At 44.4% G+C, this 26,182-nt stretch overlaps 1 protein-coding gene across 5 annotated transcripts in view; it reads right to left on the bottom strand.

The window, feature by feature from the left end:
- mapk10 (mitogen-activated protein kinase 10) overlaps positions 1–26,182 on the bottom strand; it is a 573,858-nt gene that overhangs the window by 257,065 nt on the left and 290,611 nt on the right. For all 5 annotated transcript variants that reach the window (XM_070871055.1, XM_070871058.1, XM_070871056.1 and 2 more), the window contains one exon: positions 2,002–2,171. In XM_070871055.1, coding sequence (XP_070727156.1) covers positions 2,002–2,171 — 170 coding nt within the window. The remainder of the gene's footprint in view (positions 1–2,001; positions 2,172–26,182) is intronic.

The raw sequence follows: 26,182 nt of genomic DNA, 5'->3' as shown, positions 1-26,182 counted from the left end.
GATCATATTTTATCTACAGATATGGAAGGAGTTGAAATTGGAATGATTTGATTATTTCTGGTGAGTCGGATAATCTTGTTATAAGTGGGGAACCAATAGTAAATCCTACATCAGATGTACTAGATGCAAGTCCAAGAGAAAGTCAGAATTTAAGTCTGAGTGCGAGTCAGGCAGACACAATCTGTAGTTGTAGAGAGTCCAAATGTATATCAAGGGCTGCCCTTGGAGAAAACTCTCCTCAGGCTCAGTCTAGAAGTTTGGAAAGTTCTGTTCGAGAGCAAAGGTATCCTCTTCAAAACAAAAAAACAGTGGTTAAGTTTGATTTGTAAAATGGAAAAATAAGTCCCTATCTTTTGTTGTGTATAGCAAGTTATGTAGTTGATTATTTTGCTATGTTTACTTCTGGCGGAGACCCATACAGCAGTTTGATTACTGCCTTCCTATTCCCACATGACTGCATGCCTAGTCCGAAAACAATACCCACACAACAACTGGCATTTGTATTGATCTTTAATGTAAAGTTATGTCCCAAGGTGCTTCTCGTATGAGGCAGACAAACTGAGCAGTAAAGCATTTTGAGAGATGGCTGAAGTTACAGTCAAAAAGATAGATTTTGAGAAGATTTTTAAAGGTGGGGAAGGAAGTGGTGAGGTAAGGAGGCTTAGGAAGGGTTAGGTCAAGACAGCTAAAAGCTATGCCACAAAGTGAGGAGCAGCGAGGACTGTACGTGGAGCCCCGCACAAACCTACGAGGCATTGGAAGGATAATTCCAGAGAGTCAGTTCCCAGATTCCCCAATTCATAAATAGCATTCCCTTGCTACTGAATGATTTATATATTTCACAGCCCTTCATCAGGTACCTTCTATGTACTGCAGGAATACCTTTGAAAAAGAATATATTTATATATTGGCTTGTTTCAGGTAACTTCAGCAAAGACAATATGATTTTTCATTTAGAAACAAGCTCAAAAAGAGTTGAAATGCAAATGCAACCATTATGAAACATCACCTAGACCTTCCCTTATAGGTATTTAATAAACATGGCAAATTTAGAATTTGTTGCTAATTTATATTTACTGAACAGAATAACTGAGGCATATTAGTGTATTTTGCTTGTTTTACAGTATAAAGAATAATCCTCAAATTGTTTGATTATAATCTCTACTTTTGTTCATGAATGGCATCTGCCCAACCTGTCAAAAAGGAAAGAACTTTCATTTAAATTATCCTGTTCATGACCTCCGGATGTCCCAAAGCACTTCACACCCAATCAAGTACTTTTTAAGTGTAGTCACTGTTGTAATGTAGGGAAAACTGGCAGCCAATTTGTGCACAGCAAGCTCTCACAAACAACAAGGTGACCACACAATCTTTTTTCGGTGATATTGGTTGAAGGATAAATATTGGCCAGGACAACCAGGAAAATTCCTCTGATTTTCATTGAATAGTGTCATGGGATCTTTTAAGTCCACCCATAAGGGTAGATGGGTCTCAGTTTATGACCTCATCCTGATCCTGGAGAGGGCTTGACCCTTGTCACTCAGATACTTGCAATTCTGCTGAGAAATGTATTGTTTCCCATTAATTACATGAATACCTGATGACCATGGGGTTGATTTAACAAATTAGTCCTCCTGGTGCAGAGCTACATAAGACAGAAGTGTATTATCAGGAATTCTACCCCCATGTTGTCTCTCTCCGTATTGGGCGGGAAAATAACAGGTTGCAACCAGACAAATTTGACCCAAATGGTTGCTGGGAGCACAGAGATTTGGAAAAAATGTACAGCAAATTCACTAGTTTCCCATAGTTTAATGCTCGCTCCAACAGCCCTAATGCAGCAAATGATTTTCTGTTACCAGGCGAATGGTTCGACTCAACAACATTGGCTGGGAAAGAGTTCTAATATGTGGATCTTTGCTGTTCATGTTATGCGCAGAACTCTTAGCTTGATACAGAAAGTTGAGATACATGCTTGAAACAGTTACACTGTATACTCACCATACAATTCCCTGAGCCCCAGAGCCAATAGGCTTTAAATTCTGGTAGCGTTTGAGAACTGTGAAGGTAGAGTCGCCTACTTCTACGCTGTAGAACTGGTTGTCCACTTTGCTTTTACTCATGTTGTAGTGTTGAGCAATATATGAAACATCCACTTGTTTACCAAATCCCTGAAATTAAAAAGGAGTTATTAAGTACTATAGTGTTGCTGAGATTAGAACAGCGCTGAGATTAGAACAGCACAGGACTATATAGTATTACAATTAACAAAGTATCCTGAAATAACATTATCCATTCCTTACCATAATGCCCTCTTAGAATTGTGGAAACTTTGTTCTCTGATCAAGTAACTGACAACACAGAACAATTGAACAACTTTATCTCTAAGCTTGCATTCTCAAAGTCAGTTACACATTTTTGAAATTGCCCCCAAAAATATATAACAAGTCCAGCTCTTGCTAATTAATGGTCAGTGAATAATACACTTACAAGATCACAACATGTACTGTGAAAGAAAGTAACTGGATGGATGGCAAAGCAAAAGTTGCACTTAATTTTGGAAGGTTATGTAAGTGGGTGTGAAATCAATTAATTTGTTATACCGTGAGGTAAAAATTGATTTTGTGCTTTCAAAAACTCTCTAATTATTTGTATTTTCATAGTGCTGCCCACAGAGAAAATAATAATGTGTGTCTGTGTTCCTATCAATATGACCTTTTGTTCATAGGAATTAATTTTAAATGCAGTTATCACTTATTGTAACACAAATATATAAAGAACTGTCAGAGGTTAATTTGTGTGACAGAGCTAGTTTATAATCACTGATTATTTTCATGTTGTTCTAGTCCCTCTGCACATGCGCCCCGTTTGGTACTGCGCATGCTCACTTGATCTGGGATTGAAAGGGGAGGAGAGGATCACCCGAGGGGGGATTGAAGGGGGAGGAGAGGGGATCGCAGGGGGAGGAAAGGGGATCGAAGGGAGAGGGGATCGAAGGGGGAGAGGAGAGGGGATCAAAGGGAGGAAGGAGACCTCGCAGGGGGAGAGAGGTACTCGCAGGGGGAAAAAGGAGCTTGCAGAGGGGAGAGATTGTCAGGAACTTTGTTGGGGGGGGGGGTAAGGAACTTATTAGGGGTGAGCATGGTGAGAACAGTGGGGAGGTGGGGGGGGGGAAGAACGTGACCGAGGTGATGAGAACAAGAATGTGATCCAGCTTAAAAGATAGATCATGTTCTCCCACCCTTTGGATCACGTTCTTCCCTTCCCACCCGCTTTACACCTGCACCAATTTTTCCCTCTCCTCCCCCGATCTCCCTCAGATCGCAACAATTCAAGCAGGCAGTTCACTACCACCCTCTCTGGCAAATAGGGATGGGCAATAAATAAAAAATGAGTCCGTATTCTATGTTGGTCCTACAACCTGCATAACATTACATTTGTGTGTTACTTGCCGGACTCAACTATTCCAATGTTCTCCAGGCCAGCCTCCCATCTTCCACCCTCATTGAACTTGAGCTTATCCAAAACTCTGCTGCTTGTAACTTAACATGCAGCAAGTCCCATTCACCCAGCACCCCTATGCTCGTTGACCTACATTGGCTCATGGTCCACCAACAGTGTTCCCGCTCCATTCTAACTGCTCCGTGCCTGATTTGTGTTGGACATTGGGTGGGTGGGGGGAGGAGTTAGAGTTCGTCCCACTGAGTCTAGTGTCAGTGTGGTTGGTTATCTTATTATTTAAAGGAAATCAATCACTAGGTGATGCACTGTAGTAATCATATTTTGTGGAACAAGTAAAATTGTTCCACAAAAGCATATTATGCATAATTGTTTTGCATGTCAAAAACATTGAGTCCAAATATCCTTGACCCTTCCAGCACTGTCCTGCCATAAGTCCAGCAGAAGTTCAGTAGAAAGGCTGGGCTACGCGAGCCTCAGCTTTCCCCGCCAGCTGGTGGAAAGCCTTGTTTAGGGTGGAACCTACGTCAGGAGAGAGTGGCTAGGGGAGGGGACTCACAGGCCAGGAATACCCTCGTCCGCAGCTAGGCAGAATAGCAGCAAGCTGGTACACTGAGTGAGTGGAGGCATACTGGGCTGCTGACTGGTGCAGGTGATGCCCAGCCACCTGTGCCCCAGAAGATTGTAAACATTTATTGCAGCATTTACCCTCTATAAATGGGATGTTTTTCGGGTGCCTGTTGGTACCTGTCCCAAAGTGGGCAGTCTGTTCCAGAATGAGCAGCCTTTCCTGACTAGCGAGCAGCTGGGCTATGCCCCATGAGAAAAGTGTGCAAAAGAGGGAAGCACACTCACCTTTACCTTAGTCCTAATATCACAACATCTCGTCTTCATTTGCAATCAGGTACAAGGGAACTGAGTGTCTGGATCGACTTAGTTTACAACGTCCCTCCATCTAGCTGGCATCTGTGCCTTTACTGGAGGGAAGCCTTCAACACCACATAGGTCCACCCTCCTTTGTGGCACCTCCTGCAGCAGGACCTCCAATTCTTTGGTATCAAGGAAGCAGTGTTACCTATACATCTCCGCTGCTCCATTTTAAATAATTAGTTCACTGTCCCCATCCCTCCCAACTTGCCCTTTTATGGCAAGCTGACAGGACTTTAAAAGCTGCCTAATTGGAATTTATGATCCCCGCCAAGCTTTTCTTACATCAGTAGCCTATTCAAAGTAGGGGGCAGGTCTCAAAATTTGGTGCATCCCATTCCTAGCTATGGGTCCAAGTGTGCCCACTGCAATCTCAATTTTGCCAGTTCAGGGCAATAAAGTGTCTGTTCCAGTACTGCTGAGACCATCCTTAAGAATGAATCTTCATTTGAAGACTAGTCTTGATGGTGAAACTAGGATAGCTGCGGATTCTAATTCCTTCTCATTCTCCAGCGACAACAACGGTTGGGTTATCAAGTCCATGAACTGAGATAATGATTTGATTGGAGTACACAGTAAACCTCAGTGCACTGACTGAGAACTCAGTGATGATGGAGATGGGGAAATGAGAAATACCTACATCATAATAAAATGCACCATAGTCCTCATTGTCTCCCAGTGTCATATAGAAACATAGAAACATAGAAAATAGGTGCAGGAGTAGGCCATTCGGCCCTTCTGGCCTGCACCGCCATTCAATGAGTTCATGGCTGAACATGCAACTTCAGTACCCCATTCCTGCTTTCTCGCCATACCCCTTGATCCCCCTAGTAGTAAGGACTTCATCTAACTCCTTTTTGAATATATTTAATGAATTGGCCTCAACAACTTTCTGTGGTAGAGAATTCCACAGGTTCACCACTCTCTGGGTGAAGAAATTCCTCCTCATCTCGGTCCTAAATGGCTTACCCCTTATCCTTAGACTGTGTCCCCTGGTTCTGGACTTCCCCAACATTGGGAACATTCTTCCTGCATCTAACCTGTCTAACCCCGTTAGAATTTTAAATGTTTCTATGAGGTCCCCTCTCATTCTTCTGAACTCCAGTGAATACAAGCCCAGTTGATTCAGTCTTTCTTGATAGGTCAGTCCCGCCATCCCGCGAATCAGTCTGGTGAACCTTCGCTGCACTCCCTCAATAGCAAGAATGTCCTTCCTCAAGTTAGGAGACCAAAACTGTACACAATACTCCAGGTGTGGCCTCACCAAGGCCCTGTACAACTGTAGCAACACCTCCCTGCCCCTGTACTCGAATCCCCTCGCTATGAAGGCCAACATGCCATTTGCTTTCTTAACCGCCTGCTGTACCTGCATGCCAACCTTCAATGACTGATGTACCATGACACCCAGGTGTCTTTGCACCTCCCCTTTTCCTAATCTGTCACCATTCAGATAATAGTCTGTCTCTCTGTTTTTACCACCAAAGTGGATAACCTCACATTTATCCACATTATACTTCATCTGCCATGCATTTGCCCACTCACCTAACCTATCCAAGTCGCTCTGCAGCCTCATAGCATCCTCCTCGCAGCTCACATTGCCACCCAACTTAGTGTCATCCACAAATTTGGAGATACTACATTTAATCCCCTCGTCTAAATCATTAATGTACAGTGTAAACAGCTGGGGCCCCAGCACAGAACCTTGCGGTACCCCACTAATCACTGCCTGCCATTCTGAAAAGTACCCATTTACTCCTACTCTTTGCTTCCTGTCTGACAACCAGTTCTCAATCCATGTCAGCACACTACCCCCAATCCGATATACCAACACAACATGATTGATGAGTCTCCTTGCCATTTTGTTGTTCGGGAGGTATATTATTACCATTCACTCTTGTACTAAGGAATGAGTCGGAAGATTACCAAGACACAAAATCCATTTTGAAGAAAGAATTATTTAGGTATTTTCTCCTCCTGTGGACAGAAGGAGTACAAACTAGGGAAAAACAAATGTCATTAGTCTGACAGGATATTTCTTCCTATATCCTTCCTATAAAAACTTGAATTTTAAATGCCAAATATTATCATATCATTTTACAGATGAGTTTTTGAGACATATAATGAGAATAATTTCAGTCATTATCTAACAGGACAAACATTCATTGATGTTTTCCTTTGCTTTTCAATTTTCTTTTAGAATTCTGATTTCCCATGCTGCCCTCATGCAAGTATCAGAAGATAACACAATATTCTAGGTTAGCATTTCCCTCCCCCCCCCACCCCCAACAAGGATACGAAGTAATATTTTTACATGTATGTGCTCTGTTTTCATTTGTTTAATACAGGTTGTACCTCTCCAGTCCGGCATCCTTGGGACCCGACCAGCGCCGGACCAGAGAATTTTCCAGACCACGGGAGGTCACGCCGACCCTAGCATTGTCAGCAGTACCCTAGACTTACCGGGTACTGCTGACAACGACCCGGCCGCGTTCTGTGCATGCGCTGGGCAGAAGCCTATTGCGCAGCATTTTTCAGGCCCAGCTTCAGTGCCTCAGTCAGCTGCCACACTCCTCGCTCCCTCTCCATGGCGACCCAACCAATGAAGGAGCACCAAAGGCAGCGGGGAGATGAGGAGCAGCCAGCCTCAGGACACAGCGCGGGTTGTGACCCCCCCCGTCGGGAATGATGCCGGACCAGGAATGTTGACGGACCAAAGAGCCCCGGACTGGAGAGGTACAACCTGTAATATGTTTCATCTTCTGCTTTTCAAGTATAACATTTTGGAAACAACTTGAGAATCTAAAAATGGCTCCCAGTCCTTTAAAGGGTTATACAAAATCTATGAAACATTTATCTCTGAGGAGAAACTATGACTGACTAAACCAGATCACAGGAAATAAAGACTGCTGATCTTTGTGATAGCTTTTTGATTTACTTTTGAGTGAAGACTGCTTTTAGCAACTTTAGAACTACAGGCATAACTTATATCAGAAAACCTCTAAGTCATTTTCTTATAATGGCCAATGCTGAATATTATAAGGTAGGTTCAGAGGCAAGTACAAAACAAAAATCTTTCTTAATTTCCATTATTCTTGTAGGTTAGAGGCCAACGTGCAAATATATAAATACACGTGCATGTACATGTACATACACAGAAGAAAGATCTACCAGTTTAGTCCTCTCTGTGCATGGACGTCATCTTGTGACATAAGTTTCCTGCAGCATTGTAGGTTTGGTGTTAAAGACTGGCAGCTGATGATGGAAGAGAAAGGGCTTTTAAATTATTTTTGGCTAGTTTCCTCTCTCCCTACATTTATGTATGGTGCTACTGGGAGGAAGTGCTCAGGAAGGGCTATGTGTCGTGTTGTATGGTTGTCTAGTGTATATAATGTGAGGGTCCTTGGGGACTATCTACCGGTAGGCATCCATTCAATTTCCGAGCACTCTAATCGTATTTGGGGAAATATGTTACAGTTCCCTGGCTGTTCAGTCGGGGATATGCCAAAGTTCTCTTATCACTGGAGGAGGGAGCACTCTTCCCACTTGCACATAGGCCATAGTTTTCAAACTTCAATTTCAGATTGTGTGAGAAACCAAAATTTAAAATCCAAATCCAAGATCCTAATTTGTTTAAATGGTCAATGTTCATCTTCAGATTTTCTAGTCTTGAATAGGGCTTTCCTGTGGTTAATATATAACTGCTTTCTGACTGAATGGGGTAGATTTGACTTCGTGCAGTAGTCAAAGTCAATGGAATTAAAAACCTGAAGAGATGTAAAACAGAAACATTGAAACATAGAAAATAGGTGCAGGAGTAGGCCATTCAGCCCTTCGAGCCTGCACCACCATTCAATATGATCATGGTTGATCATGCAACTTCAGTACCCCATTCCTGCTTTCTCTCCATACCCCTTGATCCCTTTAGCCATAAGGGCCACGTCTAACTCCCTTTTGAATATATCTAATGAACTGGCCTCAACAACTTTCTGTGGTAGAGAATTCCAGAGGTTCACAATTCTCTGAGTAAAGAAGTTTCTCTTCATCTCGGTCCTAAATGGCTTACCCCTTATCCTTAGACTGTGACCCCTGGTTCTGGACTTCCTCAACATAGGGAACATTCTTCCTGCATCTAACCTGTCCAATCCCATCAGAATTTTATATGTTTCTATGAGATCCCCTCTCATTCTTCTAAATTCCAGTGAATATAAGTCGATCCAGTCTTTCTTCATAAGTCAGGCCTGCCATCCCGGGAATTAGTCTGGTGAACTTTTGCTGCACTCGCTCAAAGTAAGAATGTCCTTCCTAAATTAGGAGACCAAAACTGTACACAATATTCAAAGTGTGGCCTCACCAAGGCCCTGTACAACTGCAGTAAGATCTCCCTGCTCCTATACTCAAATCCTCTCGCTATGAAGGCCAACATGCCATTTGCATTCTTCACCACCTGCTGTACCTGCATGCCAACTTTCAATGACTGACGTACCATGACACCCAGGTCTCGTTGCACCTCACCTTTTCCTAATCTGTCACCATTCAGATAATATTCTGCCTTCCTGTTTTTGCCACCAAAGTGGATAACCTCACATTTATCTACATTATACTGCATCTGCCATGCATTTGCCCACTCACCTAACCTATCTAAGTCACCTGGCTGATGACTCACCTGTTTTATATGATTGTACAAAGTCAAGATTACCCCAGTATGTTAGGGATATTACAAGAAGTAATTCACATTTTAACTTGGTAATGGCAAGTGTCACAAGATAACAGACGGAAAATGGAACCAGTAGTATATCTGGGCAACAGTGATATTAACACAATTAAATCTGGTACGATCAGGAATATAACTTTAAAAGGAGCAACTTCAAGTGAATGAGGGAAGAGCTTAAACAATTTAATTGGGGGGTAGTAATCAAGAAAATATTTAAGGACATAGTAACATGCATGGAGGTTAAACACATATCAAGGACTAAAGCGCAGAATAAACAAATGTGACCCAAAATGGAATAACAGGACAGTATGAAGTCAAGCAAGTAATGAAAACGAACTCTACAAAGTCTGAATGAAAAAATGTGAGTGAAATCTCCAAAAAATGTAAAATAAATGTAGTCAGAGGAGCAAAGAGGGAAATAAGTGTAGTTGTAAACGTCAAATGTAGCAATAAGAATTTATAGCAGTATTATAGCAGCAAAAGGATTATCAAAGAAGAATTGAGATCCCATATAAACATAAAATGGGTGGCAACTGATGAACTAAAAATAGATAATGTACTAAATGATTATTTCCCAGAGGTTTCTCTCCCCCGGACCCCTGACCTTCCCCCCCACCCCCGAGCTCCTGACCTCTTCCCGCCGGCCCCCCACGCCCCTCAACCTCCTGACCTTCTCTCTCACCTTGAGCTCCTGACCTTGTCTCTTCTTCCCCACCCCCGCACCCCTCCGGAGCTCCTGACCTTCTTTCCCTCCCAAGCTCCTGGTCTTTTCTCCCCCCAAGTTCCTGACCTTCTCTCTGCATGAGCTTCTGCCCTTCCTACCTACTTCGATTCCATGTCCTCTCCCTGCTCGGATTGCCTGATCTGCTCCAGGCAAAAAATGTCGAGCATGAGCGGCTTCAGTGGTGAGGCTGAACAGTGTTCAGGTGCACAGGTACAGAGCAACTCAAACTTCTTCATGAAAATAATGACTGCATTGCTCTCTCTTTTTATTTTGCAGGCTCCATGGAGAAATTAATACATTAAGATGCCTGCCTGAAGAGAGCATCAGTGACATAGATTTGACCAACGGCTGTCTGGAATGATTCAATCATTAAAAAATATCAATGTAGTGGTCACTTTCGCAGCCACAGATAACACTACACTCATTGCTATGGGCTGCAACTCTTCTGCCAGCACTGGCATAATTCCCATACATTGATGGGCTGTGAGATCTAGCTGAGAGCGGTAAGGTCAGTATCTATGGGTTGGATGTAACCATATTTGGTGAAAGCTATTTCCCCGCAAAGGTTAAAATTTTCAGTCAGGTTGCAGAACAAAAAGTCCAAAGATCACTGTCCTAATGAAGCCTGATAGAGCATTTGGCTCCAGCTAGCAGTGCTACCTCTGGAACAACTCACTTTTTCTGACTGGCCATTATGTATTGACAAGTTACTGGTAGTGGACATCAGTAGTGGGGTAAATGTTGGGATCAATCATTAAGGATGAAATAGCAGCGCATTTGGAAAGCAGTGACAGGATTGGACCAAGTCAGCATGGATTTTTGAAAGGGAAATCATGTTTGACGAATCTTCTGGAATTTTTTGAGGATGTAACTAGCAGAGTGGACAAGGGAGAACCAGTGGATGTGGTGTATTTGAACTTTCAAAAGGCTTTTGACATGGTCCCGCACAAGAGATTGGTGTGCAAAATCAAAGCACATGGTATTGGGGGTAATGTACTGACGTGGATAGAGAACTGGTTGGCAGACAGAAAGCAGAGAGTCGGGATAAATGGGTCCTTTTCAGAATGGCAGGCAGTGACTAGTGGAGTGCCGCAGGACTCAGTGCTGGAACCCCAGCTCTTTACAATATACATTAACGATTTAGATGAAGGAATTGAGTGTAATATCTCCAAGTTTGCGGATGACACTAAACTAGGTGGTGGTGTGAGCTGTGAGGAGGACGCTAAGAGGCTGCAGGGTGACTTCGACAGGTTAGGTGAGTGGGCAAATGCATGGCAGATGCAGTATAATGTGGATAAATGTGAGGTTATCCATTTTGCGGGCAAAAACACGAAGGCAGAATATTATCTGGATGGCAGCAGATTAGGAAAAGGGGAGGTGCAACGGAACCTGGGTGTCATGGTTCATCAGGCATTGAAAGTTGGCATGCAGGTACAGCAGGCAGTGAAGAAGGCAAATGGTATGTTGGCCTTCATAGCTAGGGGATTTGAGTATAGGAGCAGGGAGGTCTTACTGCAGTTGTACAGGGCCTTAGTGAGGCCTCACCTGGAATATTGTGTTCAGTTTTGGTCTCCTAATCTGAGGAAGGACGTTCTTGCTATTGAGGGAGTGCAGCGATGGTTCACCAGACTGATTCCAGGGATGGCTGGGCTGTCATATGAGGAGAGACTGGATCAACTGGGCCTTTATTCACTGGAGTTTAGAAGGATGAGAGGGGATCTCATAGAAACGTATAAGATTTTGACAGGACTGGACAGGTTAGATGCGGGAAGAATGTTCCCGATGTTGGGGATGTCCAGAATCAGGGGACATAGTCTTAGGATAAGGGGTAGGCCATTTAGGACTGAGATGAGGAGAAACTTCTTCACTCAGAGAGTTGTTAACCTGTGGAATTCCCTGCCGCAGAGAGTTGTTGATGCCAGTTCATTAGATATATTCAAGAGGGAATTAGATATGGCCCTTACGGCTAAGGGGATCAAGGGGTATGGAGAGAAAGCAGGAAAGGGGTACTGAGGGAATGATCAGCCATGATCTTATTGAATGGCGGTGTAGGTGCGAAGGGCCGAATGGCCAACTCTTGCACCTATTTTCTATGTTTCTATGTTTCTATGGTGGGTGGGTTAAAAATGGTAAAAAAACAAAAAATATTGAGGACACATTAAACATGCCCATCCACCTTCATTTATATGCAGCTGGGTGGGTGGTGTCATTGGCTGGATTTCAAAGAAAAAATATTTTTGGCAGGTAGCAAAATATGCAAGTTCTAAAAGATATTCAGTGATGTGTGCCGATGGCAAAATGCTTGCTTTGGGTGTTTTTTTTTAAATTGCAGCTCACTACTGTTGCAACTGGTTTACTTTACTATATTGTGTTCTGGGTGCGCCTTGAGTACAATGTTCAGTGTTGCTCACCAAAACATAAGGCAAAAAGGGAGGGGCTTTATAAAGATATATAAGAAACTAAGTAGAATCGAAAAAGCTAGTCTGGAGAACCATTTCATTTAGATTATAACTGCAGGATAAGAGGCATAGGTGACTAATTGAAATAGACTTCCGGGTAGGGTATTGGAGTCAAAAACTGTGGAATCATTCAAAAGTCAGTTGGATCCTGTGATGGTGAAACTATACATAGAATTACATAGATCATCATCATCATCGGCAGTCCCTCGGAATCGAGGAAGACCTTCTTCCACTTAGGATGAGTATTTAGGTGGCTGAACAGTCCAATATGAGAGCCACAGTGGAACAGATAGTCATTGAGGGTAAGGGAGGGTGGGACAGGTTTGCCGCGCGTTCCTTCCGCTGCCTGTGTTTGTTTTCTGCATGCACTCGGCAATGAGATTCAAGGCGCTCAGTGCCCTCCTGGATGCACGTCCTCCACTCCGGGTGGTCTTTGGCCAGGGACTCCCAGGTGTCGGTGGGGATGCCGCACTTTATCAGGGAGGCCTTGAGGGTTACCTTGTAACGTTTCCTCTGTCCACCCTTGGCTCATTTGCCATGACAGAGTTCTGAGTAGAGCGCTTGCTTTGGGAGTCTCGTGCCTGGCATGCGGACAATGTGGCCTGCACAGCGGAGCTGATCAAGTGTGGTCAATGCTTCAATGCTGGGGATGTTAGCCTGGATGAGGACGCTGATATTGATGCGTCTGTCCTCCCAGGGGATTTGTAGGATCTTGCGGAGACATCGTTGGTGACATATCTCCAGTGACTTGAGGTGTCTACTGTACATGGTCCATGCCTCTGAGCCATACAGGAGGGTGGGCATTACTACAGCCCTGTAGACCTTAAGCTTGGTGGTAGATTTGAGGGCCTGGTCTTCGAACACTCTTTTCCTCAGGCGGCCGAAGGCTGCACTAGAGGTGGTGTTGAATTTCTTCATCAACGTCTGCCTTTGTTGCTAAAAGGTTCCCGAGGTATGGGAAATGGTCCACGTTGTCCAGGGCCGCGCCGTGTATCTTGATAACTGGGGGGCAGTGCTGTGCGGCGAGGACAGGCTGTTGAAGGACCTTTATCTTATGGATGTTTAGCGTACGGCCCATGCTTTCGTATGCATCAGTAAATATGTCGACTATATCCTAGAGTTCAGCCTCTGAATGTGCGCAGACGCAGGCATCGTCTGCATACTATAGCTCGACGACAGAGGTTGCGGTGGTCTTGGACCTGGCCTGGAGGTGGCGGAGGTTAAACAGCTTCCCACTGGTTCTATAGTTTAGTTCCCCACTCTAGTGGGGAGCTTGTTGACTGTGTGGTGGAGCATGGCAGCGAGGAAGATTGAGAAGAGAGTTGGACATAGAAACATGGAAAATAGGTGCAGGAGTAGGCCATTCAGCCCTTCGAGCATGCACCACCATTCAATAAGATCATGGCTGATCATTCACCTCAGTACCCCTTTCCTGCTTTCTCTCCATACTCCTTGATCCCTTTAGCCGTAAGGGCCATATCCAACTCCCTCTTGAATATATCTAACGAACTGGCATCAACAACTCTCTGCGGAAGAAAATTCCACAGGTTAACAACTCTCTGAGTGAAGAAGTTTCTCCTCATCTCGGTCCTAAATGGCTTACCCCTTATCCTTAGACTGTGATCCCTGGTTCTGGACTCTCCCAACATCGGGAACATTCTTCTTGCATCTAACCTGTCCAGTCACATCAGAATTTTATATGTTTCTATGAGATCCCCACTCATTCTTCTAAACTCCAGTAAATACAGGCCCAGTCGATCCAATCTCTCCTCATATGTCAGTCCTGCCATCCCGGGAATCAGTCTGGTGAACCTTCGCTGCACTCCCTCAATAGCAAGGACATCCTTCCTCAGATTAGGAGAGCAAAACTGAACACAATATTCCAGGTGAGACCTCACCAAGGCCCTGTGCAGCTGCAGCAAGACCTCCCTGATCCTACACTCAAATCCCCTAGCTATGAAGGCCATTTGCCTTCTTCACCGCCTGCGCACCTGCATGCCAACTTTCAATGACTAATGTACCATGACACCCAGGTCTCGTTGCACCTCCCCTTTTCCTAATCTGCCGCCATTCAGATAATATTCTGCCTTTATGTTTAATCCACCAAAGTGGATAACCTCACATTTATCCACATTATACTGCATCTGCCATGCATTTGCCCACTCACCTAACCTGTCCAAGTCACCCTGCAGCCTCTTAGCATCCTCCTCACAGCTCACACTGCAACCTAGCTTAGTGTCATCTGCAAACTTGGAGATATTACTCTCAATTCCTTCATCTAAATCATTGATGTATATTGTAAAGAGCTGGGGTCCCAGCACTGAGCCCTGCGGCACCCCACCAGTCACTACCTGCCATTATGAAAAGGACCTGTTTATCCCGACTCACTGCTTCTTGTCTGCCAACCAGTTCTCTATCCATGTCAATACATTACCCCCCAATACCATGTGCTTTAATTTTGTACACCAATCTCTTGTGTGGGACCTGTCAAAAGCCTTTTGAAAGTCCAAATACACCACATCCACTGGTTCTTCCTTGTCCACTCTACTAGTTACATCCTCAAAAAATTGTCGAAGATTTGTCAAGCATGATTTCCCTTTCACCGATCCTGTCACTGCTTTCCAAATGTGCTGCTATTTCATCTTTAATAATTGATTCCAACATTTTCCCCACTACCGATGTCAGGCTAACCGTTTTCCCCGTTTTCTCTCTCCCTCCTTTCTTAAAAAGTGGTCTTACATTAGCTACTCTCCAGTCCATAGGAACTGATCCAGAGTCGATAGACTGTTGGAAAATGATCACCAATGCATCCACTATTTCTAGGGCCACTTCCTTAAGTACTCTGGGATGCAGACTATCAGGCCTTGTTTGACCCCGGTCTGGACGTGGATTGGGTCCGTAATGGATCCGTTGGTAAGGATCATGGCCTGCATGTCGTCGTGGAGCAGTCGAAGGATGTTGACAAACTTTTGGGGGCATCCGAAACGGAGGAGGACGCTCCATAGACCCTCGCGGTTGACAGTGTCAAAGGCCTTTTTAAGGTCAAAGAAGGCCATGTATAAGGGCTGGCGTTGCTCCCTGCATTTTTCCTGCAGCTGTCGCGCTGCAAAGGTCATGTCCGTTGTGCCGGTAGGGGATGAAATCCGCACTGTAACTCCAGGAGGAATCATTCAAAAGTCAAGTTGGATCCTGTGATGGTGAAACTATACATCGAATTACATAGAATGTATAGCACAGATACAGGCCATTCGGCCCAACAGGTTCATGCCCGTGTTTATGCTCCATGTGAGCCTCCTCCCACCCTTCTTCATCTAACCCCATCAGCATATCCTTCTATTCCTTTCTTCCTCGTGTGCTTATCTAGCTTCCCCTTAAATGCAGATATGCTATACGCCCCAACTACCGCAAGTAGCGAGTTCCACATTCTAACCACTCTCTCTGGGTAAAGAAGTTTCTCCTGAATTCCCTATTGGATTATTAGTGACTATCTTATATCTTATAATACGCTTCTGTGAAACAATGAACTAGCTGGACTAAATAGCTTCCGTGATCTGAATTTAACTTTATAAATACACCAAAAATCCTTACTGCAAGCCATTGCTCTCAAATACAAATGAGCCAGGTTTCCCGCTTACTATGAATGGGTGAGAAAATGTAGCCGTATAAAATGTTTTCTAAAGTGAGGCTAAATCATTAATAAAACATTCGAATTTCATTTAAGCACTACTGCATTCAAGGTAAAATTTACTTTTAGTGCATGGGTGTAAATTGTGTTTCATTGTCTCAATTTAATATTTGCACTAGAGGAAAATGCACGCAGAACCAAATGGTGCAGGTAAAAGCAAAATCAGATTTGGTGCATCCAATATAAAGATATTTGACTTCTTAAACACTGAAGATGAAAGTGATTTTCTGAAATTATAATCCACTTGTTTTCCTCTTGAGGAATCAAAATATATTTTTCTGCAGTGGCAATAAATTTATAATTAACCAGGGACATTAGATGTAACCTAAGCTATACTGAAGCATACTCATATGTAATAGCTATAGAACTTTTATAGTTCAATAACAAGGGATGTCTTTGCTCATATAAACTAAAGGCATCTACTGTGCTTTTATGACAATTTACTGAAGGTGTGCTCAAATATAATTAGACTTTTTTTCTTTAATAGCATCTTTAATTTCTTTATTTGGTGAAAAAATGCAATGCATTTTATTTTCAAGGAGTAGTTGTTTATAGCAATCCAGAACACCAACACTGAGAAGTTGCATTAGTTATGGAGACAAATACTTGCTTTATATCCCTAACTACATCATTGCAATGCATTGATCCTATTTTAGACCTATTTGGAGCTATTTTAGAAACCAATGTTTTATTTTGCTAGTTTTTTGCAACATACATTCATTTGCAAATGTCGTTCATTTCATTACAAACAGCTCCATATTTTTAAATCACATTGAGAGATCGATATTTGTACATTCAATGCACTTTATTTTATGGTGCAAAGGTGGGATAGATATCTAGATTAATTACAGTGGTAAATTGATATTACAATGGATTCTGGGCCCCAAATTCTCCACCATTTAACTCCACCTTTTTTGAGCTAACAGTGTTTTTTGGAACTAACTTAATTTAAGGCAATTTTGTTAGTTTTGCCAATGGTATAACATCGTTCTTAACAGATAACAGCCGGTTTTTTTTAAGTACCGTTTTTCTGACATCACTCGGGGTCAAACCCACCTATGACGCCATTTTTGCCCGTTTTTGCTAGTTTCGCCAATAAGGATTTTTTTTTTAAGGACAGCGCTAAGGGCCACTTTTTAAAACCTTGCCTTACCAAGTCGGAGTCCGATCGAAATCGGCGTTAATGGGGGGACCTCGGCCATTACCCCTGGGCTTAGGATTGATTTGTTGTGTTGATCTGTATTTATTATGTTCCTATTGAATGTAGTGATGCAATGTTATCTTTATAGAATAACGTTTTTTTTATTTTTAGGACTTAATATTTACTGTGATAAAAAACTGACACTTCAAAATCATTCTGTATATAGCTGATGGTGTCAATTTTGCTATGTAATTGTGTTGCTACAGTTTAATACTTCCTATACCAATTCACCTCGGACTGAAGGCAACTGATTCCTCTGGTGGCTCGGCCAGGGAGAGGGGCGGTCGCGACGGGCCATTTACGAGTTGTCGGCAAGTACAGCATGGGTTAGCTACAGAGTAAAGCTCCTTCTATACAATTAAAAGTAGCCTTCAGCCCACATTTCCTTCCTCCCATGCCCGGGAACTGGAGAGAGACAGCTCGTTCCCTCCCATTGTGCCTCAAGTTTCCCTGGAAACCTAAATGTTTGAGCATGCGCAGAAAGAGCATCATTTTTATGGCGAAAAAATTGAGTTCTATCCTAAAAAAGAGCTCTTTCTGTGCTGCGCCAAAATGAAAAATAATTTTGGCGGAACTTTGGCCTTATTTTTTTGGCATCATTTCGGACTAAAGAAAATGGCTGTTAATCGGAAATAACGCCAAAAAACGGCAATGTGGAATTGATCTGTTAACTATGGTAGTGAAGTCATATTCCAGACTTTTACAGGACATTGAATTTGACATTAAAGACTTGCCAAATTTGATGTTGCTGGGGGTGTTTGCAATAATTCATTAACCACGCTCTCTTAGAAACTTGCCTCACAGCAACATTGATCATCATTTTCAAACTGTGAAGCAGTGAACAAGCTGCTCAATTATTTTAAATCTCAAATAAGTCAGTAATCCAGTCGTGCAGTGAGGAAATTCATTGCTTTCAACAGTATCACAGCACAGCACTCAAACCTGGCTTTACACACCGCAATATGTCATCTGAATGCATGGTGTTATGTTCAGAATAAATTCACGGACTATAACGCCAGCTAAAATTGTTGTGACCCTGGTCTCTTTATTCAGACTCCAGAGTGGAGAAGCAGCATGGTGAATCACCTTTTATACCTGCTTGCCCCAGGGTGCACAGGTGACCCTTAGGTCTCCCACAGGTGTGCCCCTTAGTGGCAAGTCTTACATTTGGGTAAGGTCTACATACATACATAACATCACTCCCCCCCCAAAGTCTTATTGTGCAAGTTATTTGCAAGTTGAGGCGATCTGGCGCCCCGCGCCCCCGGGTTGATCACCCAGGTTGAAATCCTGACATGGTGGGTTCATCCTCGTGGTTGACGGCTAAGTTGATCGTGTTAGTGGGTCGCTGGGGGCCAGGTCCTGTCACAGTGGTTCCTGGTTATCTGTAGTTCGCAGTTTGGTCTGGTCCAAATGCTTTACTCGTTAGCCCGGAACATGGTTTCACAATCAAACGCTCCGTTTTCATCACATACACTTCACTCCCCCCCCTTGGCTAATGCGGAGCTAGCGGCCCAACTGGGGCCCTGAACATGGTCTACATCATTTATTCTGATGTCGCGTGGAGGGCAGTGCGATTATGGTGCATTCTCTGCTGATGGCATACGGAAGGCTCGGTTCTGAGTGATTCTGTCTGGTGACTGCGTAGCACCCAGGATAGCCGGGTCTGTAGGGAGTCTACCGTGACATGAGATTTCTGTAGGGAGTCTACCGTGAGGTTTAGTGATTTGGGCTACCAGCTCCAGGCTTTTGTCCCTGACCCTGAGGTCTGGCAAGCCCAGGCTGGCCGCAATGGCCTTGAGACTTTCGGTAGTGGCGGGAGGCCTTGTGGTCCCTGTGGATCTTGGGCCGTAGTACGTGGACCCCAGACCACCGACTGTGTGTAGCCGCCCTGCCTTACTTTGCAACGTTGGGATGGGTCTATTGTCTCCGTGACGAATAGGTTGCCACATCCCGTCTAGCAGTTCACCTTTGGCAGGCTGTAATGTGGGATGCTGGCTGGTCCAGCTGGGGGGCCGTTATGGTTGACCCCTCACTTTGTAGCACTTCCATGACCGTGAGTGGGTCTGCAGGCTGCGCTGTTTCCACTCCGGTGGTGGGCAACGGTGGCCAACTGAGAGCATTAGTGCCGGTCTCAGTGCCTGGCCCGTGGCGGATCATGTTACAGTGCACAGACAGTGTTGGACATTCCTGAAACAACGCATCGATAATGGTGCCTCTGCTCTCCCCAGCTTGTGGGATGAGCAGCTTGTCTGACTTGAGCACATATTGGGACACACTTTGGTACGTCCCTTTAATCCTGTGAATACAGGCTGTTGCTTTGTTTAACTTATTTGATACATGTTCAATTGTTTGGTGCTCGCCTGCTACTTTTGCTTGCTGCACAACACTCCCGACCCCGTGCGGTGACATCTCACTTGCTACAAATACTTTGTTAGATACATATACGACTGGTTGGTGTTCGCCCGCTACTTTGACTTCTTGTAAGGTACCCCCAACCCCATACAATGGTACATCATTGGCCGCGAAAGACTGCTCGCAAGGGTTACATGGTGCACACAATTAACATTATTGGAGGGCATTTGGTGGTGAATGTGTTCATCTCATATACTTCCTCTTTGTCCTCAGGTTCAGTTGCCTCTCCTGTTCGTTCACTGTGATCCTCGCTGGATCGGTCGTCTTCTCCTGACTCTGCCACATGGTGAGTCATAGAGATCGGTTGCACATTCGCTGCAGGTGCCCCATTGTTCCACAGCCCTTGCACACACATTGCTCTACATTGATGAGCTCCATGGCTGTCCCTGCAGCACCAACATGGTGCTAATGGGTACGCATTCATGCACCATGGCAGACTCTGAGTCACTCTAGGCCTAGGTCTGGCCTCTGCAATCAGGTGGGCCCTGCCCTGTGCCATTCTGCCTGCTGCAAACATTATTTTTGCCAATTTAAGTTAATCTAAGGGTTAAGTAATGGCAGGAGAGCTCGGACACATGTTATGCTCCTCCTGTACAAAGTGGGAAATCAGGGACGCCTCCGGTGTTCCTGACGACAAAGTGTGCAGGAAGTGTATCCGCCTCCAGCTCCTGACGGACCGCGTTGTGGAATTGGAGCTGAAGGTGGATTCACTTTGGAGCATCCACGATGCTGAAAATGACGTGAATAGCACATTTAGTGAGTTGGTCACACCACAGGTAAAGGGTCCACAGCCAGATAGGGAATGGAAGACCAGCAGGAAGAGCAGTGCAAGGAAGGTAGTGCAGGGGTCCCCTGCGGTCATCCCTCTGCAAAACAGATACACCGCTTTGAGTACTGTTGACGGGGATGACTCATCAGGGGGGAGCAGCAGCAGCCAAGTTCATGGCACCGTGGCTGGCTCTGTTGCACAGGAGGGCTGGAAAAAGAGTGGGAGAGCGATAGTGATAGGGGATTCAATTGTAAGGGGAATAATAGGCGTTTCTGCGTCTGCAACCGAGACTCCAGGATGGTATGTTGCCTCCCTGGTGCAAGGGTCAAGGATGTCTCAGAGCAGGTGCAGGACATTCTGAAAAGGGAGGGTGAACAGCCAGTTGTTGTGGTGCACAATGGTGCCAACGATATAGGTAAAAAACGGGATGAGGTCCTACGAGACGAATTTAAGGAGCTAGGAGCTAAATTAAAAATTAGGACCTCAAAAGTAGTGATCTCGGGATTGCTACCAGTGCCACGTGATAGTCAGAGTAGGAATCGCAGGATAGCTCAGATGAATACGTGGCTTGAGCAGTGGTGCAGCAGGGAGGGATTCAAATTCCTGGGGCATTGGAACCGGTTCTGGGAGAGGTGGGACCAGTACAAACAGGACGGTCTTCACCTAGGCAGGACCGGAACCAATGTCCGAGGAGGAGTGTTTGCTAGTGCTGTTGGAGAGGAGTTAAACTAATATGGCAGGGGGATGGGAACCAATGCAAGGAGACAGAGGGAAACAAAATGGAGACAGAAGCAAAAGACAGAAAGGAGATGAGTAAAAGTGGAGGGCAGAGAAACCCAAAGCAAAAAACAAAAAGGGCCACTTTGCAGCAAAATTCTAAAGGGTCAAAGTGTGTTAAAAAGGCAAGCCTGCAGGCTCTGTGCCTCAATGCGAGGAGTATTCGGAATAAGGTGGACAAATTAATTGTGCAGATAGCAGTTAACGGATACGATGTGGTTGGCATCACGGAGACATGGTTCCAGGGTGACCAAGGCTGGGAACTCAACATCCAAGGGTATTCAACATTTAGGAAGGATAGACAGAAAGGAAAAGGAGGCAGGGTGGCGTTGCTAGTTAAAGAGGAAATTAATGCAATTGTAAGGAAAGACATTAGCTTGGATGATGTGAAATCGGTATGGGTGGAGTTACGGAATACCAAAGGGCAGAAAACACGAGTGGGAGTTGTGCACAGACCTCCAAACAGTAGTAGTGATGTTGGGGAGGGCATCAAACATGAAATTAGGGGTGCATGCAATAAAGGTGCAGCAGTTATCATGGGTGACTTTAATATGCATATAGATTGGGCTAACCAAACTGGAAACAATATGGTGGAGGAGGATTTCCTGGAGTACATAAGGGATGGTTTTCTAGACCAATATATCGAGTAACTAACTAGGGGGGAGGCCATCTTAAACTGGTGTTGTGTAATGAGAGAGGATTAATTAGCAATCTCGTTGTGCGAGGCCCCTTGGGGAAGAGTGACCATAATATGGTGGAATTCTACATTAGGATGGAGAATGAAACAGTTAATTCAGAGACCATGGTCCAGAACTTAAAGAAGGGTAACTTTGAAAGTATGAGGCGTGAATTGGCTAGGATAGATTGGCGAATGATACTTGAGGGGTTGACAGTGGATGGGCAATGGCAGACATTTAGAGACCGCATGGATGAACTACAACAATTGTACATCCCTGTCTGGTGTAAAAATAAAAAAGGGAAGGTGGCTCAACCGTGGCTATCAAGGGAAATCAGGGATAGTATTAAAGCCAAGGAAGTGGCATACAAATTGGCCAGAAATAGCAGCGAACCCGGTGACTGGGAGAAATTTAGAACTCAGCAGAGGAGGACAAAGGGTTGATTAGGGCAAGGAAAATAGAGTACGAGAGGACGCTTGCAGGGAACATTAAAATGGATTGCAAAAGCTTCTATAGATATGTAAAGAGAAAAAGGTTAGTAAAGACAAACGTAGGTCCCCTGCAGTCAGAATCAGGGGAAGTCATAACTGGGAACAAAGAAATGGCAGACCAAATGAACAAGTACTTTGGTTCAGTATTCACTAAGGAGGACACAAACAACCTTCCGGATATAAAAGAGGTCAGAGGGTCTAGTAAGATGTAGGAACTGAGAGAAATCCGTATTAGTTGGTAAATTGTGTTGGGGAAATTGATGGGATTGAAGGCCGATAAATCCCCAGGGCCTGATGGACTGCATCCCAGAGTACTTAAGGAGGTGGCCTTGGAAATAGCAGATGCATTGACAGTCATTTTCCAACATTCCATAGATTCTGGATAAGTTCCTATGGAGTGGAGGGTAGCCAATGTAACCCCACTTTTTAAAAAAGGAGGGAGAGAGAAAACAGGGAATTATAGACCGGTCAGCCTGACATCGGTAGTGGGTAAAATGATGGAATCAATTATTAAGGATGTCATAGCAGCGCATTTGGAAAGAGGTGACATGATAGGTCCAAGTCAGCATGGATTTATGAAGGGGAAATCATGCTTGACAAATCTTCTGGAATTTTTTGAGGATGTTTCCAGTAGAGTGGATAAGGGGAAACCAGTTGATGTGGTGTATTTGGACTTTCAGAAGGCTTTCGACAAGGTCCCACAGAAGAGATTAATGTGCAAAGTTAAAGCACATGGGATTGGGGGTAGTGTGCTGACGTGGATTGAGAACTGGTTGTCAGACAGGAAGCAAAGAGTAGGAGTAAATGGGTACTTTTCAGAATGGCAGGCAGTGACTAGTTGGGTACCGCAAGGTTCTGTGCTGGGGCCCCAGCTGTTTACACTGCACATTAATGATTTAGACGAGGGGATTAAACGTAGTATCTCCAAATTTGCAGATGACACTAAGTTGGGTGGCAGTGTGAGCTGCGAGGAGGATGCTATGAGGCTGCAGAGTGACTTGGATAGGTTAGGTGAGTGGACAAATGCATGGCAGATGAAATATAATGTGGATAAATGTGAGGTTATCTACTTTGGTGGTAAAAACAGAGAGACAGACTATTATCTGAATGGTGACAGATTAGGAAAAGGGGAGGTGCAACGAGACCTGGGTGTCATGGTACAGCAGTCATTGAAGGTTGGCATGCAGGTACAGCAGGCGGTTAAGAAAGCAAATGGCATGTTGGTCTTCATAGCGAGGGGATTTGAGTACATGGGCAGGGAGGTGTTACTACAGTTGTACAGGGCCTTGGTGAGGCCACACCTGGAGTATTGTGTACAGGTTTGGTCTCCTAACTTGAGGAAGGACATTCTTGCTATTGAGGGAGTGCAGCAAAGGTTCACCAGACTGATTCCCGGGATGGCGGGACTGACCTATCAAGAAAGACTGGATCAACTGGGCTTGTATTCACTGGAGTTCAGAAGAATGAGAGGGGATCTCATAGAAATGTTTAAAATTCTGACGGGTTTAGACAGGTTAGATGCAGGAAGAATGTTCCCAATGTTGGGGAAGTCCAGAACCAGGGGTCACAGTCTAAGGATAAAGGGTAAGCCTTTTAGGACCGAGATGAGGAGAAACTTCTTCACCCAGAGAGTGGTGAACCTGTGGAATTCTCTACCACAGAAAGTTGTTGAGGCCAATTCACTAAATATATTCAAAAAGGAGTTAGATGTAGTCCTTACTACTAGGGGGATCAAGGGGTATGGCAGGAAAGCAGGAATGGGGTACTGATGTTGCATGTTTGAGAATGTGTACAGAAGGATTGCGAATGTGGCAGAGGGATAGAGAATCATGGGAGAATAGCTAAAGGAATGTCAAGATGCAGACAATTGCAGAATCAACAGAATCCGTTGGTGACTAAGAGTTGTGGTTAAACACGAGTCAAGCGAAAGGCGCAAAGGTTGCAATAACAAGTGACCACAGATAAGGAAGGACAATGTAACGAAACTATAAACACGTTGACCCTAGCGCCCGCCCTGATTAGGAGACTTGTCAGCTTGCCATTGGACGTACTCGGGGGAAGGTAGAAAGGGATTAGATGGACCAAGTGCTAATAAAATGTGCTATGCTTTGAAAATGTATAACTGCTGTGTTTTTGCACTGTAACGGGGCTTGTCCAGAGGAAGGTGAACAAGCTCTGATTGAGAGTGTTCCTTTGTCTTGACAAGTCCCAGCCGGAGAATCTTCAATAAAGGTCTTTTGCAGAAAAGGCAACAAAGTGTTCATGTCAGTGTATTCGCTGAGACAGATTGAAGGGAAAATAATCCGTATTAACACGTTCAGCCATGAACTCATTGAATGGCGGTGCAGGCTCGAAGGACCGACTGGCCTACTCCTGCACCTATTTTCTATGTTTCTATGTTTCTATTTTGTGCACGGTGCTTGCTGGTGAGCTTCAATTCTGTGATGATATCTATTTCGTGTTATCGCTCGTGGATATGAAGGCTTGTTCTAGCGTGAAGGCCTTGCTCAGATCTAGGGATTCGGCAGACAACAGTTTGCGAAGGATGACCTTGTAGCCAATTCCAAGCACGAAAAAGTCCCCCAACATTTTCCCCAAGGATCCTGCAAAGTCGCGCTGCCCCGCAAGGCGTCTTAGGTCAGCGACAAAACTCGCCACGTTCTCGGACCGACGGTACGTGTAAAAGCAGTACCTGACCATCAGGATGTTCTCCTTTGGCTTGAAGTGTTCCTTAGCCAGCGTACACAGCTCTGCATAAGATTTGACTGTTAGTTTGGCCGGTGCCAGCAAATTTTTAAGGAGGCCATATACCGATGACCCACATACCGTGAGGAGAATTGCCCTGCGCTTGGTCGCCGTCTCAGCCTTGTCCAATTTGTTTTCCTCAAAGTACTGGTCGAGGCGCTCAATAAAGGCTTCCCAATCATCACCCTCAACAAATCTCTCAAGAATACCAACGGCAGCCATTACCGCGTGCAAGTCCTTGACCCGTTCAGAATAAATTCACAGGACTATATCGCAAGCTCAAACTGTTGTGACCTTGGTCTCTTTATTCAGACTCCAGAGTGAGGAAGCGGCATGGTGAATCATCTTTTATACCTGCTTGCCCCAGGGTGCACAGGTGATCCTTTGGTCTCTCACAGGTGTGCCCCCTAGTGGCAAGTCTTACATTTGGTAAGGTCTACATACACACATAACAGATGGAGTTCATCAAAAGCAAGAGGGACTATTCTGCTTGAGGGGCCAGAGCACTCAAACACAAAGCAGGCATTCTGCATGGTAAGAGATATGCATCAGGATAAATGTTGATGCAAGGTCTGTGTGAATCAGAGAGGATATGAAGAAGTAGTTCCATGATTTAATAAAGATAACACAGTAAGTAATTACAAATGTTAAGAAAGCATGTATTATTAATGCTAATAAAGTCAAACCAAGTATGCTGAAACAATTCAGTTATGAAGACTAGATCAATGAAGTGTTCAGAAATTAAAATTGTTATGATCTGGAATGCACTGCCTGAAAGGGTGGTGAAAGAAAATTCAATAGTAAAGTTCAAAAGGGAATATATATACTTAAAGGAAAAATTTGCAGAGCTATTGGGAAAGAGCAGGTTAGTGGAACTAATTGGATAGCTCTTCAAAGAGCCGGCACAGGCAAAATAAGCGAATGGCTTCCTTCTGTGCTGCATGATTCTAAAATAGCAGGGCCATACATACACCAGGAATGGATTGGAACAGAAGAATGCACTATATCTGGGAATGAACATGGATTACATAACTAATACTTAATGAGGATTAAATCCTCCATTCATAGACCAAATTGGCATAAATTAGTGAGGTGAAGAGAACTATAGGAGGCGGAGTGTGTACGGACCCGGGAAGGCATTG

The sequence above is a fragment of the Pristiophorus japonicus genome, chromosome 2 (assembly GCF_044704955.1).
Source record: "Pristiophorus japonicus isolate sPriJap1 chromosome 2, sPriJap1.hap1, whole genome shotgun sequence".
Classification (NCBI taxonomy): domain Eukaryota; kingdom Metazoa; phylum Chordata; class Chondrichthyes; family Pristiophoridae; genus Pristiophorus; species Pristiophorus japonicus.
Note: the sequence above shows the minus strand (reverse complement) of the source record. Positions and strands in the feature narration are given on the sequence as shown.